At 39.7% G+C, this 20049-nt stretch overlaps 1 protein-coding gene across 2 annotated transcripts in view; it reads left to right on the top strand.

The window, feature by feature from the left end:
* The window catches only part of atp11b (ATPase phospholipid transporting 11B (putative)), a 52871-nt gene that overhangs the window by 16936 nt on the left and 15886 nt on the right, over window positions 1-20049 (top strand). For both annotated transcript variants that reach the window (XM_056377839.1, XM_056377838.1), the window contains exons 9-28: window positions 96-160; window positions 670-751; window positions 847-997; window positions 2768-2965; window positions 3331-3489; window positions 3829-4016; window positions 5338-5406; window positions 5643-5716; window positions 6241-6344; window positions 7395-7576; window positions 8966-9169; window positions 9562-9715; window positions 9918-10020; window positions 10133-10278; window positions 10551-10610; window positions 11301-11428; window positions 11666-11804; window positions 13351-13416; window positions 13978-14081; window positions 15363-15528. In XM_056377839.1, the coding sequence (XP_056233814.1) occupies window positions 96-160; window positions 670-751; window positions 847-997; window positions 2768-2965; window positions 3331-3489; window positions 3829-4016; window positions 5338-5406; window positions 5643-5716; window positions 6241-6344; window positions 7395-7576; window positions 8966-9169; window positions 9562-9715; window positions 9918-10020; window positions 10133-10278; window positions 10551-10610; window positions 11301-11428; window positions 11666-11804; window positions 13351-13416; window positions 13978-14081; window positions 15363-15528 (2542 nt within the window). The remainder of the gene's footprint in view (window positions 1-95; window positions 161-669; window positions 752-846; window positions 998-2767; window positions 2966-3330; window positions 3490-3828; window positions 4017-5337; window positions 5407-5642; window positions 5717-6240; window positions 6345-7394; window positions 7577-8965; window positions 9170-9561; window positions 9716-9917; window positions 10021-10132; window positions 10279-10550; window positions 10611-11300; window positions 11429-11665; window positions 11805-13350; window positions 13417-13977; window positions 14082-15362; window positions 15529-20049) is intronic.

Here is a 20049-nt window from a genome sequence, read left to right as displayed (position 1 = left end):
ATTTTCATCAAGGTACAATGTGTCATGTTGGTACCACAATCCAATAACCACATCCATCTTTCTCTGTATTTATGTTGTTTCTCTTTGTTTGTCAGACCGCTGGGTCCGGAGAATTTGCTGCTGCGAGGGGCCAGGTTGAAAAATACCAAAGAGATTTTCGGTGAGTCAATACAATGAGAAACAAAAGACATGGTTCTGAAAACCCAAACCTTCACCTTAGAGGGAAGAAGCTAGAGGGGTAAATTATTTCTTGCAATGGGAAGTTTCCAGTTGAATTGAGAGAGAAGGAAGGACAAAATACAGCTGTTCAAGAACAAGTTGCTTCTGAATTGCTTCTAGTGGATATTGGAAGAATGATGTGACACAAAGAAAGCCAAGTTCCATGGACATCAGGCCACTCCTCATCATATGGCTGAGATCTGATTATGTTAACTGAGGACCGTTCTCATAGACTAAATCTTCAAATCTCATTTTTATCTGCAGCTTTTAGAGCAATGTCCCGAAGCTTCACTAGAGTGTACTGTGTATGATGTTGTAATTGTTTGGCATGGAGAACTAGAGCCAGTGTTCTACCATCTCTCAAGACTTCACTCACAACTTGATCAATGGTCTGTGGGACTAATGCTTCACAAGCCTGGTGTTATACCTTAACAAATTGTGATGTTGCAGGTGTGGCAGTTTACACAGGGATGGAGTCCAAGATGGCCCTCAACTATAAGTGCAAGTCCCAGAAACGCTCTGCAGTGGAGAAGTAAGCACTTTCTTTAGCCTCAGCATGAGCAAGATATTGCTGTTCCCAGATATGCTTATTAAACATTTATTTAAAAAAATATTTTCCCGTGTCAGGTCCATGAATACCTTCCTAATCATCTACCTGGGCATCCTCCTGTTCGAGGCCATCCTCAGCACCATCCTGAAGTATGCCTGGCAGGCTGAGGACAAATGGGACGAGCCTTTCTACAACCAAAAGACAGAACAAGAGAGAAACAGCAGTCCGGTTAGTCTGCTTTGTATTAAGCGTTGGAGGAATACATTCTTATTGATTTGTTTTTTGTAAGTAGTGCAGGCTATCAGCCCCAGAGATTAGATGCAGTGAGATTTTAGTCGACGTTCCAGTTCTGTCTCACTCTTGTTACCTCTGCCACCTGCACCTTCTACCACTTTCATCTCCTCGCCAAAAAGATCTGGGCTTTTTCTCTCTACTGCAGATATAAATTAATAGAGTTAGTAAAGATATTAAGATGAGCAAAGACTTGAATCCACACGTACATACTCAAACACACAGAATCCTAGAATGGTGCTGGGAGGGGAGGTTAATGTATCTAGATTTTGTGACAAGGCATAACAGAGGAAGTGCCTGTCACTGGGCCACTCTGCCAGCCTATCAGCCTACCTGTCAACACTAATCAGTCAGTTGTAAACTGGCCATCCTGCTCCCTGGAGACAGAGAGGAATACCAGCAACAAAATAATGGCTGAGTTAGATGTAGTTTAACAGGTGCTCCTGTTACAGTCTATACTAGGGCTGGGACGATTATCCGACGTAATCGACGTTGTCGATTATAAAAATTATTCAACGTGGAATTTTAGTGTCGACGCGTCGTGTAAAACCACACAGGGTAAATGTTCATAGAACAAAACCGGAACTTTCTAATGGGACCGTTTATATCCATCGTCTTTGGTTTACCCGGATACAAGCGCAGCGCACGGACTGGGACAACGCGATGACGTAATTGAAGTCATTGACTACGTGAATGATTTGCGTCTGTGTAATCTATTTGAACAACATGGCGGCGTCTACCAGCAGTACGACGGAGCGTGTGGATCAACACGCGGCAAAAAGGCTCGCACACGGTCCTCCAAAGTTTGGGAATACTTTAATCTTGACACCAACGGTGCGGTAGTCTGCAGACTCTGCAAAGTGCATCTGGCATATCACTCTAGCACGACAGTCATGCACGAGCACATAAAGAGGAAACACCCTGGTGCAGTGTGTGTGTGTTGGACGGGGCAAATTGTTATATTAAATGACTAACTGGAAAATAATTGCAATAAAATTACTGTTAAGTTAATAAAAAAAATAATCGTTAGATTAGTCGAATAATCGAAAAAATAATCGCTAGATTAATCGTTTAAAGAATAATCGTTTGGGACAGCCCTAGTCTATACCCTTTACCAGTGACAACATCTCTACATCATAGCTCCTTCCTCTCTTTCTGAGGAATCGTTCAGTCTTTTAAAAGCCTGAAAATTGTCTAAATTGAAGGCCTAAATATTACAATATCCACGTCTAAAAAGGATAACTATCAGGACAAATAGTATTAACACTATACTGTGACAGGTACAGTATTTTCCTTGCATATCTTGTCTGATCCTAGACATCAGGAATAGCCTGATTTTATTTTTAATGTGTTTTATTTAACTTTTTCTAATTAATTTTATTATTCATTTTATTTAGCAAGTTGGCCAGAGCTCAATTCCAGGTCTAACATGTCACAAACATTGCTTTTGCATAGCTGCTGTTACTCTGTCTCTCAGTCTGTCATCCTCTCTCTCTCCTTTCCTGTCACGTAAAGTAATTAACTCCTTTATGGGAATGGATTACACTGCCTGCTTTGATTTAGTAGGATCAGTGCTGAAGCACCATCCTCCTGTGCGTGACTTAGATCTGCATTAAACACATTTGTTTTGCAGGCTTATCATTATCTTTACAACACTTTTCTTGTGTTTCATCCTAATAATAATGTACTCTGTCCTGCTTCCTTTAGATCTTGAAGTTCATCTCAGACTTCTTGGCATTTTTGGTCCTCTACAACTTTATTATCCCCATCTCACTCTACGTTACTGTGGAGATGCAGAAGTTCCTGGGCTCCTTTTTCATTGGCTGGGATTTGGACCTTTACCATGAGGAAAGTGACCAGAAAGCTCAGGTCAACACCTCTGACCTCAATGAGGAGCTGGGGCAGGTATGGAAAAGGAATAGATGCACACACACATGGCAAAAGAATACACATACATACAAGCTCACACAACATTTACAGTAAATGCTTACATAAATATCTGTTTGTATGATTTATTTATTTTTTATAAATTAAGTATAAGAAAGTAGAAATTATTATTGCGTTAGAAAATGAATAATGAGTTTTTCATTCGGATATATTTGTGTATAATATACTATTATATTTTTATCATAGTATTTAAATAAATGTAAGCTTATTTACATATGGCAAAAGTCTAAAAACAGATCATTGAAACTGAGAGGAAACTTCTCTTCCTCACCTTTAGTAATCTTTATCTTATATATGCATATTTGTGTGTTTCTATTTTCTAGGTGGAGTATGTTTTTACTGATAAGACGGGTACGCTAACGGAAAACGAGATGCAGTTCCGTGAGTGTTCAATTAACGGAACCAAGTACCGGGAAGTTAACGGCAAACTGGTACCGGAGGGAATGACAGACGATTCACCAGATGGTTCTACGCCCCACCTGGTAATTCACATATATACGCATTGCATTCATTTTCTTTTGGCAGACATACACACACTGTACATCTACACTGTTCTCACTGCTGCCAGGAAAAAAATCACTGCCATGGCTTTTTGCCGCAGGCCATTCATACACTCAACAAAATATAATTTGACTAATGCACTTCTGCATCTAAGAAGTAGAACTGTTAAAATGTTACCTTTCAGAAGCTGTATTTGCAAGTGAGGTAACTCTAAATGATCGCTTATGTTTACAGTCACATACAGTTACCATATAGAATTAATTTTAAAATTTTATAAGGTCTCTTCCTCTCTCATCCTTCCCTGTTTTCTCTCCCTTCAGATTGGCGAGGAATTATTATTTCTCAAGGCGGTGTCATTGTGTCACACAGTTCAGATCAGCTACGACCAGCCAGACTGCCTGGTTGGGGGAGGAGACCCATTCTCCCATGCAAACGGTTTCTCTTCCAATCACATGGAATACTATGCCTCTTCACCGGATGAGAAAGCTTTAGTAGAGGCAGCAAAGAGGTGAGGTTACATCAGAGCTTTTCATTAGAGACTTACAGATAAAAGAAAGAAAAATGACCTCTATCCATATGTTTACTGTGGTGTGACATTTCCATAAAAGCTTGTAGTTTCACCAGATTGCATGGGTGTGTGATTGTTACAATACAGGAAATGTGTAAATTTCAGCCTTTAATTTATTGTCTGTGTCGGGGTGCCAATACCGGAAGAAAACTATTACATTGGTGATATCAGAGAAGAGCTTGGGCTTTAGTGAAGCCAAAAACTACCGCTCATAATATACACACCTTTTCTTGATCTTTGCACGAATATAAATCGTGGCTGTTGACATGAGGTTAAATTCTACCAGCTGTACTACTGTCAGCTGCTAGAGGACATTAAAATACTTCTGGAAGTTGGACTGCTGGCCAAATAGAAAGTGGCACTTTTTCTTACTCTTGTTCATTTTACTGCCAGAGAAATATAGCACAGGCAAGAATTTAATGTCTGGAGGATGGTTAACTGGTCTGTGTGGAAACTGGCTCAAAAGGCACATTAAGAAGGTGACCAGATTCTGCTATACCAGTTTGAAAAAGGGAAGCTAAAAAACATCCTCCAGTTCTACATGAAAACAAGGGAGAGTTGACGATTAAGAAATGCGGCTGCGTAGCACCCGTCTAATTTGTCAGACTGTGTTGTTTTACAGAATCTTTCAGGATTCATGGTGCATGAAGTCAGTGATTATGGCCAGTGTAGTTTTCAAACCATCAAGTTGAATTATGTTGAGCAGTGAGGGGCTGCACCCATGACCCAGTGCCTCTGTGCTCCATTGAACCACAGACAGAGTATCTGTTGATTTAAACCAAAAGGCAACACAGTTGGAACCCTGACCTCAATAATCACTGGTAGATATAACACGACACGCAATGTTTCATTACCATTATAAATGTAACCTTGATCTGGTTTGGTAAAGCAGCTCAATGGCTCAGTCACTTCACAGCAAGAAGGTCCTTTATTTTATCACCTTGTTTTGTGTTTTGGTTTTATATTTGTTCACCTGGGTCACATTAGGATTTCCCGCATTTTTGCCCACAGTATAAACACATGCCATAAACTGAAGGCACCAGCCCTCCTGACCCTGAGAAAGATTAATAACTGTATGAATTATTGATTGAATGGCCTGAGTGGAATGCGATAGCTAAAAGTTACTTTTTTTGTCTCTTTAAAGGCCCAACTTCCTTCAAAACTTCTAAACTAGAAATTGGATTTTCACCTCATATTTAAAGGTTAAAATCCTTATTCTCCGAAGAATTCTAGCTATTAACTTCTGTCTTTATTTCCTCAGAATTGGAGTGGCCTTCACTGGCAGCAGCGGAGATACCATGGAAATCCAAACATTTGGCAAGTCAGAGAAGTACGTCTCACCCTGTGCACCTCTTACGTCACAAATACTCAAAACTGTATTATTTGATCGCCTCATTAAGTGAGGCTTAACGTCTATGGCTAACCTCAGTTCAAATGTCCTAAAGTTATAATTTACAAGACTGTGGAGCAAGTGGCCAATGTTCTCATTTAATGCATGCATTTAATATTGGGCCTGTACTATAGCAACAGTCGAAAGTGAAGCTAATCCTCTCTTTGCTCACTCAGGTATAAACTGCTCCATGTGTTAGAGTTTGATGCTGACCGTAGGAGGATGAGCGTCATACTACAGACTCCCTCAGGTAACACAATGTTCTACTGCTCTGTGTTTTTGGTAAATGGTTAATGGAGTGCATTTCCATGACACTCCTATCCAAAGCACTTTGCAATTTGTCACTCGTTACACACACACACACACAGACACAGACACACACACACAGACACACACACACACAGGACAGGAGGAAGAACACACAGAGACTCAGAGAGGTTAGAAATAAAGCTCTCACACACATGCGTTCAAACACACCATTCATACTGAACCCACTCTCAGAATCACACACACACACACACACACACACACACCCACACACACACACTAACAACTGATGGCTACAATGCAAGGTATATAGCAAATTAAGTTTAATAATATGCTTAGAAAGAATGGATATAAGTATCTTAATGTTTTGCATTAGTGAATTCTGTAAAGAAATATACAGATATACAAATATACAGTGTATATAAAGTGTGTTCACAAGCCTTATTTGCTATTTATGTATAACTGCTACTTTCTCAGTGTGTTCTTCTTGCTATCTTGACTTTCAAGGAGGCAAAGTGCTGTTCACCAAAGGCGCAGAGTCAGCTATCTTGCCTTTCACCACCAGCGGTGAGATAGAAAAGACGAGATTGCACGTTGATGAGTTTGCACTGGTGAGGAATCATTTCTTTTACAAAAATATTTGAAATGCAACTTATACTGTCATTGCTGTTGTACATGTCCATTCAGTGAGTAGTGGTCAGCAAATAATAATCAAGTTCTGGTATCACATCAGTTCATTAGATTGAACAACATTATGGCATCCATAACCAAACTCCATCATCCAGCAACTGCTTGTTTTTTAACTTTGTGGCAGAAGATATGACTTTCTGTGAATGTGCAGATGAACTGGAGTCACAGGAGTTATGCTGACATGTTCCCTACACGATGATCTACTATACAAGTCTTATTCTTTTACATGAAACGTCCTGTACACCATTTTGAGTCAAAAAAAAAAAAAAAAGGTAGATTGAATAAACTCCATATACCCCATCCAACACCTCAGAGAATATCCTTTTTCTTCCTGAACTTTATAATGAAAAATTGAAATATCTGACTCTCAAAAGCTTCTTTAACCACATGTTCATGATGGTGTCTCTCTGTGTGTTTGGTGGCCTGACGTTTCCATGCATTGTAGTGATGACTTTTGGCTCTCTTGCACTCTCTTCCCCTTTGACTATAAATTCTTCACCACAACAGCCACACACACACACACACACACACACACACACACACACACACACACACACACACACACACACACACACACATACACACACACACACAAATACAGACACGCATATCTGGCCCCCACATCATGTCATCGGACATCAGTACCCAGGAGTCTGTGCTCTGTACTGGGTTGATTTGTGGTCGTCTGCCCCTCAGGCTGGTTCCCTGATTTAAAGCCAAGCTTTGATAAATAGTTTTTCTGTTTTTTCTCTCTCTGCATCCATTCGTCTCCCTTTCCTTCTCTTCTTCTCCTCCCCATATCATCTTGACTTTCTCATACTTACTGTTCCTCTCCACACAAACTTGTTTTTATTTAACTTTTACGTTTATTTTTACCATTTATTATTTAATGTCATTATCTTTTTCTTATATGCTCTCTCCTTTTTCCGGTTTTTGTGTACCCATCACCCACTCTCCTCTTCCCACTGTAGAAAGGTTTGCGGACCCTGGTGGTAGCATGTCGCCACTTCAGCCCAGAGGAGTACATCGATGTGGACAGGTGTCTGAATAGTGCCCGCACCGCGCTGCAGCAGAGGGAGGAGAGACTGCAGGAAGCCTTCAGCTACATTGAGAGAGACCTGCAGCTCCTGGGAGCAACGGGGGTGGAGGACAAGTATGAACGTTTAAAGAATAAATTGGAATATATTAGTAATGCCCTTGCTAAATACTTCATATCATCACATTCAAATACAATGAATGAACTTGTCAGTGCTTTCCAAACAGGTATCAGTAGTGTGGGACAAATTGGACAAAACTATGGAGTATCGGCTATGCTTACGTTTCATGCTTGCCTGTAATACAGATGTACGATTTATTTAAATTGATGAAGGCTGATTCAGATTCATGAGCTTGAGACTCTAAAAAAGCTATTCCTTAGAAATGGTTACAGGCGTTAAAGTAATAGTTCCACATTTTGTATGTAATATGCTTAAACACCTTCTTTTTGATAGTTACTTACTGTATATCTGTATCCTAAGTATGAAGCTAGAGCCAGCATGTGATCAGTTTAGCTTAGCATAAAGAGTGGAATCAGCTAATCGGATTCTGTCCAAAAGCAAAGAGGGTCATTATAAAACAGTAGAAAACACCAAACAGACGGATAAACACAGTGGGAGGGAGAATCTTCACCAAACAATAGTCAGCAGGGAGATGGAGACGTCACCTCACTGAGCCTCTCTGGAAATGAATGTTGATATGTGTTTGCATCCACTCACCATCTGCTCCTCACATAAGCCTCTCGCTTCTCCCACTCCCACTGTTTATTTCTCTGCATTCTCTCTCTCTCCTTGTCCTCGCGTTCTTTCTGTATCTGGAATGATTTCCTACTTAGGCACAATCAGAGGATCTCCTCTATTATTGAAGACACGACTATTTCTTTTTTTCAATCCAGTATGAGTAAAGTAAATCTGAGAGCCATGGTAATATTCATTGTCAATTAACCAAGGCCAGAAATAGGATAAATATTCTTAAAAAAAAAAAAAAAAAGGTGCTGCCAAATTTCAGAGGCAGTTTTCACCCTCTTCCCGTCATCAAATATAGATGACATGAAAGCAGTCACAGATGCCATTGTCCTTTAATTTCAACTGTTTCTGTTGAAGAAATCTGTTCAAACTGCGACAACCTATTGATCTAACTATAATATTTTTTATGTTTCTTGATCGCCTTGAAACATATTTATCCATACTGAGACTTTACCAATTCAATAAAAGGATCTTTAGGAAACGTAGAGATGCTCCCTACATTCATCTGGTCTTATTGACCTAAGGACACTGTAGTTAGCTAACAAGCCTCCAGGGCATGATCACATTAACTCCACAGCAATAAAACACCAGGTTTAAATGCCAGCCAGCGACATCACCTCACCCACAACAAGTCTAAAACAAAATTTTCATGTCATGTTGGGCTCGACCTAAGGAAACTATATTTAGGAATCACTGGAAGCTTTACAGTACATGGAACATGCACATGGTGTTTATTCTCTCTCCTCCTTGTCTCCTCTCAGACTCCAAGACAAAGTCCAGGAGACCATTGAGGCTTTACGGCTGGCAGGAATCAAGGTATGGGTGCTGACAGGGGACAAACATGAAACAGCGGTCAGTGTCAGCCTGTCCTGCGGCCACTTCCACAGAACCATGAACATCCTGGAGCTCCTGCAGCAGCGCTCTGACAATGAGTGTGCGGAGCAGCTCCGCAGACTGGCCAGGAGGTGAGTGTCTCATTCTCCTTTTGACATATATAGAATAGACAAAGTGTATATATAGCCTTGTATTTTGATAAGATTGGGGCTCTTTAAATATTAGATGTGAGTTTGGTTTTATTTGGATACCATTTATTTAATTAATCTCTTTTTGTTAGTGTTTTCAGCAGTCTGGACTTTAACATCTATATATATATATATATATATATATAACAATCTATATATATTACACATGCGAAGTAAACAAAACATCTATGTAACCAAGAAATGTGCTGGTGAATGGACTAACAGTAGAATCTAACTGGGCATTAGGTAGTAGTTGGTAGCACTGTAGCTCTTTCCACTCTGTCCTTCTCTTCCATCCTGTTCTTTTCTGACTCTTTTTCTCCATTTGTTCCCAGGATAAAGGAGGACCATGTCATACAGCATGGGTTAGTCGTGGATGGGGCCAGTCTTTCTTTAGCGTTGAGGGAACACGAGAAGCTCTTTATGGAAGTGTGTAAAAACTGTTCAGCTGTGCTGTGCTGCCGCATGGCCCCACTGCAGAAGGCTAAGGTACCAGTGCTTTGCCATACACACAGACCACTCACCCCAATAAATCACTTTTAATGTTTCAAAAAAATTATATCAATTTCTAAGATGAGCTAAAAACAGACTGTCATTGTGCTGATATTATCAAAGCCCTTATTCCTTCCCTGTGTTTACTCTAACTTACTTAAACTCAACCCAGATATCAATATTACTGTGTTCTGTCTAGGTGGTACGTCTTTTAAAAACATCTCCAGAGAAACCCATTACCTTAGCTATTGGGGATGGAGCCAATGATGTCAGTATGATACAGGAAGCCCATGTGGGCATAGGTAAACATTCAACACATACATACACACACACATGCACAGGACATGGTTGCAAACTCCACTGTTTCTGCATTCTGCAGTTTCATCTCTAACGTGTGTTTGCATGTGTCTCCAGGTATCATGGGGAAGGAGGGTCGTCAGGCCGTGAGAAACAGTGACTATGCAATTGCCAGGTTTAAGTTCCTGGCTAAACTACTGCTGGTCCACGGTCACTTCTACTACATTCGAATAGCTACCCTTGTACAGTACTTTTTCTACAAGGTAAGAAATGGCCGTGGTGACAAAGCTTTGAATTCTTGATTTCTTGATTTGAATACATTCCTAGAGTGAGAATAAGATTCTCAATGCTCATTTTCAGCTTTTGGTTATTCAAATCTCCTTTTCATACCAACTGCTTTATAGCAGGAGATGCAGGTACTGATCACTAAAGGAGCCCGTTGTAATTAACAGAAGTGGGCTTTTACCTCAGCTTCAGTCAAGTCTCCTTACACTGCAGTGTTTTTAACCATTCTCTCCCTCACTGTCTTTTCTAGAATGTGTGTTTTATCACGCCCCAGTTTTTATACCAGTTCTTCTGTTTGTTTTCACAACAAGTAAGTCTCTTTATCTCTCCATTTCTCTCTCTTTTTCTTGTCATTGTTGTTTTGTCCCAGTTTTGATGTTGCACAGTCCGACATGTTGGCCATTTTACAGCATTACTTCATTGAGAGCATTTTTGGGATAAGTCTGTTTGATATCCAGATTAATTTTCCATTTTTAATTTGATATCATGTATGAGGATCAAAAGGTTCAACAAGAAAAACGTCATGAGGTTCAGTCATTTTGAATTGCTATGACATTTAAACAGAGAATCTCTCAATTTGTGTTTAACTTCTTCAAATTTTTATGATATGCCTTTGAAACTTGGGAATTAATGTTTGTTAAATATTTGATCAAACTCTGATTGGCAGTGAATGTGTTACTAAAGCTTTAATCTGTTATTAATGTTATTACTATTGTCCTAAACAAGGAAGATATCAGTCCTGAGAAATAATTTGAAGATCCTACACTGTATACAGTGTAGACATACAGACGGAGGCTATGCCACATAATAACCTGTAATATGTCAATAATGTCTAATGCACACACAGCAAATATGTTTCCACCATTCAGCTTCTTTCTTGTATATCTGACTCTTTTCAACTTCCCTGCCTGTTATGTTCTAGTTAGGTAGGATGAGCTGTGGATATCAGTTTTAGCTAATGAATTTGTGTTGAGTGAAATACTGTCTCTGTCCATCCCAGACTCTGTACGACAGTGTTTATCTGACACTATACAACATCTGCTTCACCTCGCTGCCCATCCTGGTGTACAGTCTGTTTGAACAGCTGGTCCATCCACACGTACTGCAGAATAAACCTGGCCTGTACAGGTGAGGCTGTTGTTTGTTTATTTGTGGGAACTGGCTTTGGTCGGTTTTCATATATTTAAAAGAAATCAGTGTCTAACTGCTAGAAAATAAAAATTGAGAAGTAATTTTTATTTTGTATAATGATACATGCACCCTATACCTGCACAATTTTCCTGCTGATTTTTACCAAAGATGGCATGACACTGAGTCTTGATACAGTTTATCCTTTAAGGGAAGAAAAATGTTTGTATCCCACAGGGACATCAGCAAGAATGCTCTGCTGTCTTTTCGGACATTCCTGTACTGGACTCTGTTGGGCTTCTGTCACGCCTTTGTCTTCTTTTTTGGATCGTACATACTGATGGGAGAAGACACCACACTTATGGGCAATGGACAGGTTTGTGTGTGTGTGTCTGTGTGTGTGTGTGTGTGTCTGTGTCTGTGTCTGTGTGTGTGTGTGTCTGTGTGTGTGTGTGTCTGTGTGTCTCTGTGTGTGTGTGTCTCTCTGTGTGTCTGTGTGTCTCTGTGTGTCTCTGTGTGTGTGTGGGATTGTATTATATGTTTTTACTCTATAGCAGAATCCCTGCTGAGAGGATTTTCTGAAACCACTCTAGGAAAGTGTTGTTTCAGGGCATAATGTGTAAACAAATGCAGGACAACTGTTTGTGTGTGTGTGTGTGTGTGTGTGTGTGTGTATATATATGTGTGTGTGCATGTTATGATCAATTATTGTTATTGATTGGAGTGGTTGCCTGCTGGTATTTCTGCAGTCACTTCTTCCCTTGATCTGGCTCTTCTCTCCCCCTCATTCTGTCTCTTTGTTTAAAAGCCTTTTAAATAGCCCGGTTGTCTCTTTTACATTCTGAGCATGTTTGTCATTCACTTGTTAATAAGTAAGTTCTAGTAACCTAACTTGTTCTTCATATCATGTCTTCTGTGTCTCTGGCTCTTAACAAATTCAGTTTCCTTCTCTTTTCTAACCCGCTGCATATCTTGCTGTCTTTCAGCCTGTTGCAAGTTTGGTATTTCAGAAAGCACTCTTTCCTATTGCTCTCTCTTGCTCGTGTTTTTCTTCTATCTTTTGTTGATTACTCTTTTCTTTTCCTTCTGCCTTCACGCTGTGCATGTCTTCAGATCTTGCGAGCTAACAGGCAGCTGGTAAGAGTCTGCTCCACAGATGAATGCATGTCTCCTTTGGGGGTTAATGAGAGGACTATCAGGACGATTCCTCGTCATGTTTTTGTGGGTTAAAAGGTGGTGATGGTTCAAGGAGACCGCATCTGAAGATAGCACACTTAAATAGTTAATGAAAACGGCACACAAAGCAGAGTTTGTAAAGGACTGGTAAAAACTTTTTGTTTTTTAATTGTGATATGATTAAACTAGAACTTGAACAAAAATATCTTTTAAGGGCCTGGAATTGTTGTCTGCTCCCCTGAGTGTCTCTGTGGATGCGTCATATGCCACTCACCATTAGTTTTCGGTGCTCATTCTCCAGCAGGGTCTAGAATTGGCTGGCAACAAAACAATGCCCCCCACAGCTCAAGTAGAGTGATTCTCATAACAAGCGGGGGAGCTGCCGACAGTAGTCCCACAGTCGGAGGGCAAGGCCTCATTATAGGCATCGTACAACTTGTTAACTCAGGCTGGTGTCTTGTGGAACTTCACTGGTCTCTTCACTGCACACCGCTAAACTAATGCATCGCCTGCCCTGACTCCCAACTTTTATCCAGATTTGTGTTTTGATTTTGAACAGTTTTAAATATCAAGTATCATGTTTTCTGTTTCCATTATTCATTGTTTTGAAATTCCAGCAAAATGTCATAGATTTTTCTGTTTGAATTACTTGTATCTTTAATTTAAGGTAACACAAGAAACTTGTGCTACATAACACAAGTTTCTTAATATTAATAATACACTGGTGCTGTATGTTTGTTTTATAGATGTTTGGAAACTGGACATTTGGAACGCTGGTCTTTACTGTCATGGTCATCACTGTCACATTAAAGGTAAGTTACAGCTAATCTTACACTTTCACCACAAGGTAACCTGTTCTTTTATGAATTGTGTTATCTACTATTTCAACCTTTTTTTATTGGCATTTACTGACAAGATTACCATTTTTACCTACATCATTTAATACTTACTATAAGTGCTGGGAATGTTTGGTTTCTATACTGTAGTGTAGCACAGAACATCAGAGAGATTGTTATTCTTCTATATTTGAAGTCGTTCTGGCCCAAGTGGTCAAAAATACTTAAGCTCTAAGATGAAGATGGTTACTGTGTGCAGCAGCTATAAGCTGGGTAACATGTTGAAGTCCTTAGGGACACACTTTTCCTACAGTCCCAATATGAAATACAGTACATTGTGACGTATTAGGATGATGTCAGTGGTCATTAATAGAACATTATTTATCACAGTTTGTTTCAAGGTCTGTTTTACACCACTGAGGAAGATAGCTGTAGTTTATTGATGGCTAACTTGCCCCTGTCTGTGTTTTACACATATTTTTTTTTCCCTACCCCCCATGTGCGTCTGTGTGGTTGTGTCTGTGTGTGTAATGGCAGCTTGCTTTAGAGACTCATTTCTGGACATGGATGAACCATTTTGTGACATGGGGTTCGATTGCCTTCTACTTCATCTTCTCTCTCTTCTATGGAGGCATCATCTGGTAAGAGCTTCTAACAAAGTTCACATATTTTGCTGTTGTACAAATCACTGCTTTAAAACTCAAAGGAAATTACATGGAGCTTCTATAACACCTATAAAGTGAGATCCCTACATTTGGTAGAACATAATCTGCACTGGCCACCCAGCAGAATGACGGGGAAACTAAACTGTATAAACTCTGGTTGTACTGAATAAAACAACAGTAAAAGTGTTAAATCATACTATTTACGGGAATGCAAATCAAATATGGACAGTAAATAATCTAGCTTTGGTCTACCAATTGTCTTGAAGCTGATATGTTGCCTGCAGTATCATATGACTTTAAATGCCTATATAGTGAGACAACAGGCAAATTGTCTCTGCACCTACAGGCACCATGGGACTCTCCCTCTGAGTGAATGCCATGTTTTTTCAACAGTCTTTGATAAAGACATTGCTCCTCACTTCGGGCAAGCAGCATGTTTAAGTCACTTCTCTGGAGATGCTGGAAAAAAAAGAGCAATAAAACATTTTCTAAGGTGTTGATCATTGATTATCTACATCACAGTTATGGCAACTCAAGAGTAGTTGCTTCCTCCTGAAAATCCTCAACCGCAAGTTGTTCATGCAAATTTAGTGAAGCTCATATTTACTTTAGAATAATCATCAATATTTTATGCAATATGCAAAATTGCTTTTGAAAGTGATTGATTTGATTGATCTCCAGTAAGATAGGTCTGCACAATGTGCACATACTTTGCTTTTTGTCCCAAAATGAGGCTCTGGATGAAAAAGGCTGATAAACACCAGATTTATCAGTCCTTTCACTTGTTTTATATATCACAGAGGCTTTCTTAGAAAACTGATTATCTGAGTGTGTGTTTGACTGATCAGTTCAATCTTAACCACTTTACACAGTCCAGTCACCTCACAGACTGGTAGGAGCCACCCTGACAGAATTAGACCATAACTGATATTTGTGATCATACATCACCACAGTTCCTTTGACTCTGTGCTTTCTGGGAATAATAAAATAATTCAAGCTCCAACTGCCACTGTGACTTGAATTTACTGTGATGACCGACTGCCCACCTCTATTGTTGTTTTGAAAACTTTTAACTGTGTCCTCAGCCCAAAGACAGTCAGTTCTGATAATAGCATGGCCAGTCACTTTCACACAAACCAATTTGTTGGTGCCCCCCCCACCCCCACCCCACCCCCCACTCATAAGAAGAATAAAAGAAATGTATTTTTCCCCTTTTGCTGCAATATGTAACCACTGTTTACATCTATTTCCCTCTAGGCCATTTCTCCACACCCAGGACATGTACTTTGTATTCGTGCAGCTGCTGTCCAGCGGCTCAGCATGGTTTGCCATCATCATCATTGTCATAACTTGCCTCTTTCCTGATGTGGTGAAGAAGGTCTTCTACAGACATCTGCTGCCCACCAGCACACAGAAGAGTCAGGTAACATAGGGATGAGTGGGAGAAAGTAAAAGTCAGCAACTTGTAATGAAGTCCAGCCATTCTTCTAAAGTGGATTATTCTTTCTTTGTTAAAAAAAAAAGTACAGGTTGAAATTCAAATTTGCTGCAAGAGATTTGTCCAGCATTAACCTGTCTACTTGCGAGAGGTTTCCATGCTTTTCATAAGCCCTGCACCATGCTGGCCTGACTCCAAGGCGCATTGTAGTCACTCGTGGTCGCAGCAGTTCTCAGATCACTGTTTTAGTTTTCTGTACTATCCTGCATTTTTCTGGTTATTCACTCTACTGTAGCTACTCTTTTTTCTCCAAAGTTGTATCAGGGATTCTAGCCAAGATCGCAACCTTTTTGTCAAGATGAAATCATGATTTAAAGAAAGCTGAAAGGCAAAGAAAGACAGGATTAGAGAAAGAAGTCAAACAGTATAATAACAGGTATGGAGGGCAAATTTTCTACAAAAGGTCATAAAGAAATTAATCATGGGGCAAATGTTGCAGTGGAATCAGAAAGCTTGTCTGCAGCATCTTTAGAAATCTTAAGCTTATGTTCACTTTTTACATTCAAATTAATAGGACCAGCTGGACACTATCTAGTGTAAGTAGCCATTTCTATGGGTTTGGGTTACAGGCCTGCTGCAAACCGAGTCTCAAAAGTAAAACTCATTAAAAGTAATGAAATGACACAGGGAAGGCAAAAACACATTGCAGTAGTTAAACTGTCTTCTGTGTGCTATGTTAGATTTAATACTTATTCTTACTTGTATTACAAAAATGGAAATTATATTTCCTGTGCAATGACAAGAGCCTGGAGGGAGAAAATAAACTAAAATGTCAACCTAACTCAGATTCTGGACAGGGAGAGAAAATGTCCCGTGTGCCACATTGTTTAAATAGTTCATTATTTTCTCAGCATCTGTGGTCATGAGTAACTCACTTCTTTTCACAAACAGCATGGTGTTAAGTTGTTCACACACACACACACCGCATGACTCCCCTCTGATCCAGTATTCACAGCCACATGCGCACATAGACAAAACACACAGTGTGCATGCTCACCTTTCCGCACACCCACACTGTTATTGTACTGATTTGTCCAGCTGGAGACTGTTTATGTTTTAGCTTTTCTCCTCTTGTTTCTCAGAAAAAAAATTGCCGTCTTTTCTATTCCTATGTGGTGTTTGTTATTTCTGCTCTAACCTTTGTCCAGTTTTGTCTTTCTGTGTGTGTGTGTGTGTGTGTGTGTGTGTGTGTGTGTGTGTGTGTGTGTGTGTCTGTATGTCTGTGTGTGTGTGTGATTCTGAGAGTGGGTTCAGTATGGATGGTGTGTTTGAATGCATGTGTGTGTGAGAGCTTTATTTCTAACCTCTTTGTGTCTGTGTGTGTTCTTCCTCCTATCCTCTCTGTGTACGCTCCTGGTGTAGATGTATTCCAACCGTGTGGCAATAGGTGATGACTTCATCGCTCTGCAGCCTCTGTCCAGAGCCAAGAGCCAGCTGGGCAAAATTAGGTAGAGGAGATGAGACTGATTCAGCCCTGGGCTTAAAATTCATCTAAAAATCAATTCAAATGAAACAAGTATCCCAGGAGTGCTTTCTTCAAGAGCAATTTGTCTATATTATCAGATTTTGGCAGGAAATGGTATATTTTTGTGAATCGTTAGCCATCAATACTGGCCTGTCCTTTTCCCCTGCACTGATGATGCCATCTCTAAATTCAGTTTCTCTTCCATTAGTTTGAAAATATGTATTTTCGACCTGCAACTAACAATTATTATCAATTAATCAATTAATTGTGTTTATAACATGTAAGAAAACATATAGTATGATTTTTCACCTATTCACGAAACAGGAATCCAAGTCGTTATGTTGAACTAAGGCTTTAAAGTTCATAAAATCTTTCGGTTTTAATTTTTACTCTGCAGTGATTCGTTTTTTTGTTTTTTGTTTTTTTGGCACTGTATGTTTACACATACAGTAACAATATATGATTGATTCTGCAATTGTCACATTAACAGTACTAAAACCAAACACAACCATATGTAATATCCATCAACGCTTAATTGGTGTTCTTTCCCATATGCTTCCTCTGCTAATTTCAGATGTGACACTAACTGTGTTTGATCAAACATTTACTTGCCTTTGTCAGATTGTATACTGGTAGTATTCTTAAAAATAGAAAATTGATGTAGAGGTTAAGATGCTTGTCAAAATTTAGGGCTGAAGTCTTATTTACAGCATAACATGGACAACGCCTAAAAACTAGAAATATTGCTTTATGGAATAAGCACTCCTGTTTATGATCATTCATACAACACTAAGATGTTCTTTCTCCCAGGTCTGGACTTGATTTAGTTCTGCTTAGGCCTGTTTCTAACACTGGCAGTGCACTTACTGCCATGATATGTGCTGCTAGTGTTGGATCACGGCCTTTTGTTTCATGTCTGTGACTGCATGCCCCGGACAAGCCAATCAGCATTCTCTGTGATTGGGGGTTAAACGTATTTTTGGGCCTTATGGGGTTGGAGACAATGCCAAAGAATGTGAGATAAAGCATTTCAGCTGCTGCATGTGTTGCATTTATTGAAAGGCTGACATAGTGTCCTCATACCTCCACCACTCCTGCCTGCTACAGCATGGTACTGTCATTACTCCGGCCCATTGCATGAACAAACGAACGAATGAATGAATGAGTCAGTGAATGAATGTCAGATCGCCTGGGAATCCTCATTGACTTAATTTTGACTGTTCCCCTCTCACTCATTATGCTGTGATAGCAATGTTGTCATGCAGGGACCCTATTTGGTGTCTTGAGTCCTGCATCTGCATTAGTCCCAAATCGGAGCACGTGGTCAGACCCGCCTCCTGACCATCAGCCAGTGGTCTTGTCGTACAACCACGGTCTGGCATGCCAAGCTAGTGTTAAAGTAACGTATCAATCAGTCGCATGGTGCAGCCCATCAAACCACCCCTTTTAGCTATAGCATGGTCCATCCTCTTGACGTACACTGTCAGACTGGTTTCACCACTTGAGAACACACTGCTAAGCTCAGAGCTGTCCACCTGCATGGTTTCAGCAGACCCACAGAACAAGACTGATAACCCACTACAGCTGCATGACAGACTCTTGGACTGGTCTGGGCTGGGCTGCCTTGCACAGCAGCATGAAGCATGACAGACAGCTGTGTTATTATCACAGCTATTTTAGACTGATGAGTGGAAGATCTTGAGCTCTTATGGCAGATATCATTATAAATAACCCGTAAGGGAAATGCAAACAATAGTGTGAGCTCTCTATGCTGAAGGGAAAAGACCAAAAGCCAGAAACAAATCCTTGGTCTTGGACAGCCTCTGTCTTGACAAGTGAATATAAGCAAATTATATGTTTTTAACATTTGTAATTTTGCTCATTATATTGAAATATCATGCAAGATCATGTGAATAAACCTTGTGCAATACACAGGGTTAGCATTCTTGTAATTTAGGTTAATTTAATAGCGAATGTTGCTGCATGCATATCTTTATCCTCACAGCTATTTATCAAACTCGTTTGTATGGTTCTGAAGCAGTCGCTGGGAAATGTTACCACCATTTATAAAAATAAGGCCATGTTTATTGTTTGTAATGGTTTATATTACACTTAGCTGCCAGTTTACACACCTAGCAAAAACCAATGCAGTCTAATACAGCTAGTATATCTTACCTTCAACCTGATGCAACTTTATGGTCATGTTGGCTCTCGTTTATGTGTTGGTGTTTTTCACTGAAAATTATAGAAACTCCTCATTGTATCAAAACCAGCCTCAAAATGATCGTATAGTTGAATCAAAAAGTTTCTGAAACAGTTTCAACAAAAACTAAACATTGTAACATTTGTGAAGGTCGGATTTATTGCAGGGCTGTTATTTTACTTGGTTTTAACAAGGTGTACCTAATAAACTGGAAACTCAGTGTATATTTCAAGCTACTAATGATACAGATGCAGGTCCCATCCCACAAATTCTATGAGCAGAAACAAACTGTAGACTTGTAGATGATAAAGGTCCTGTGCCTTATGTTAAAAGAAGGCACAAAGCACATTATGCAAAAGAGATCCTATTTCACCAGCGCTAGTAATTTGTTTGTTGAATCAGTAGAAATACAAAAGACTCTTTTACCAGGTTGCGTTCATGTTAATGTGCTGTATAATGCAATTTATTCAGCTCCTTTATTCAGGAATTCCAGTATCTGTCAGTCTTTTTTTAAATAATTACATTAGACGGAGTTAATCACAAAAGAACCCAAGGGGCTCTTCTGGCTTTCCTGTTGTTTGCCTACCCAGTAGCTCTGATAGATTCAGCAGCAGGTTTATTAGTGTGGATGTTAATAGATTTGCTCTTATCTGCGCTAGAAGGATCTTTTTCCCTCGAGACATTTGGTATTCCTGCAGCTTCTTTCTGCTCATTTGTTGCTCAGTTTTACAGCTATCTCTGAGCTTACCGGCATTCTTGCCAAAGTTCAATTGTCTGC

The sequence above is a fragment of the Seriola aureovittata genome, chromosome 6 (genome assembly GCF_021018895.1).
Source record: "Seriola aureovittata isolate HTS-2021-v1 ecotype China chromosome 6, ASM2101889v1, whole genome shotgun sequence".
Classification (NCBI taxonomy): Eukaryota; Metazoa; Chordata; class Actinopteri; order Carangiformes; family Carangidae; genus Seriola; species Seriola aureovittata.
Note: the sequence above shows the minus strand (reverse complement) of the source record. Positions and strands in the feature narration are given on the sequence as shown.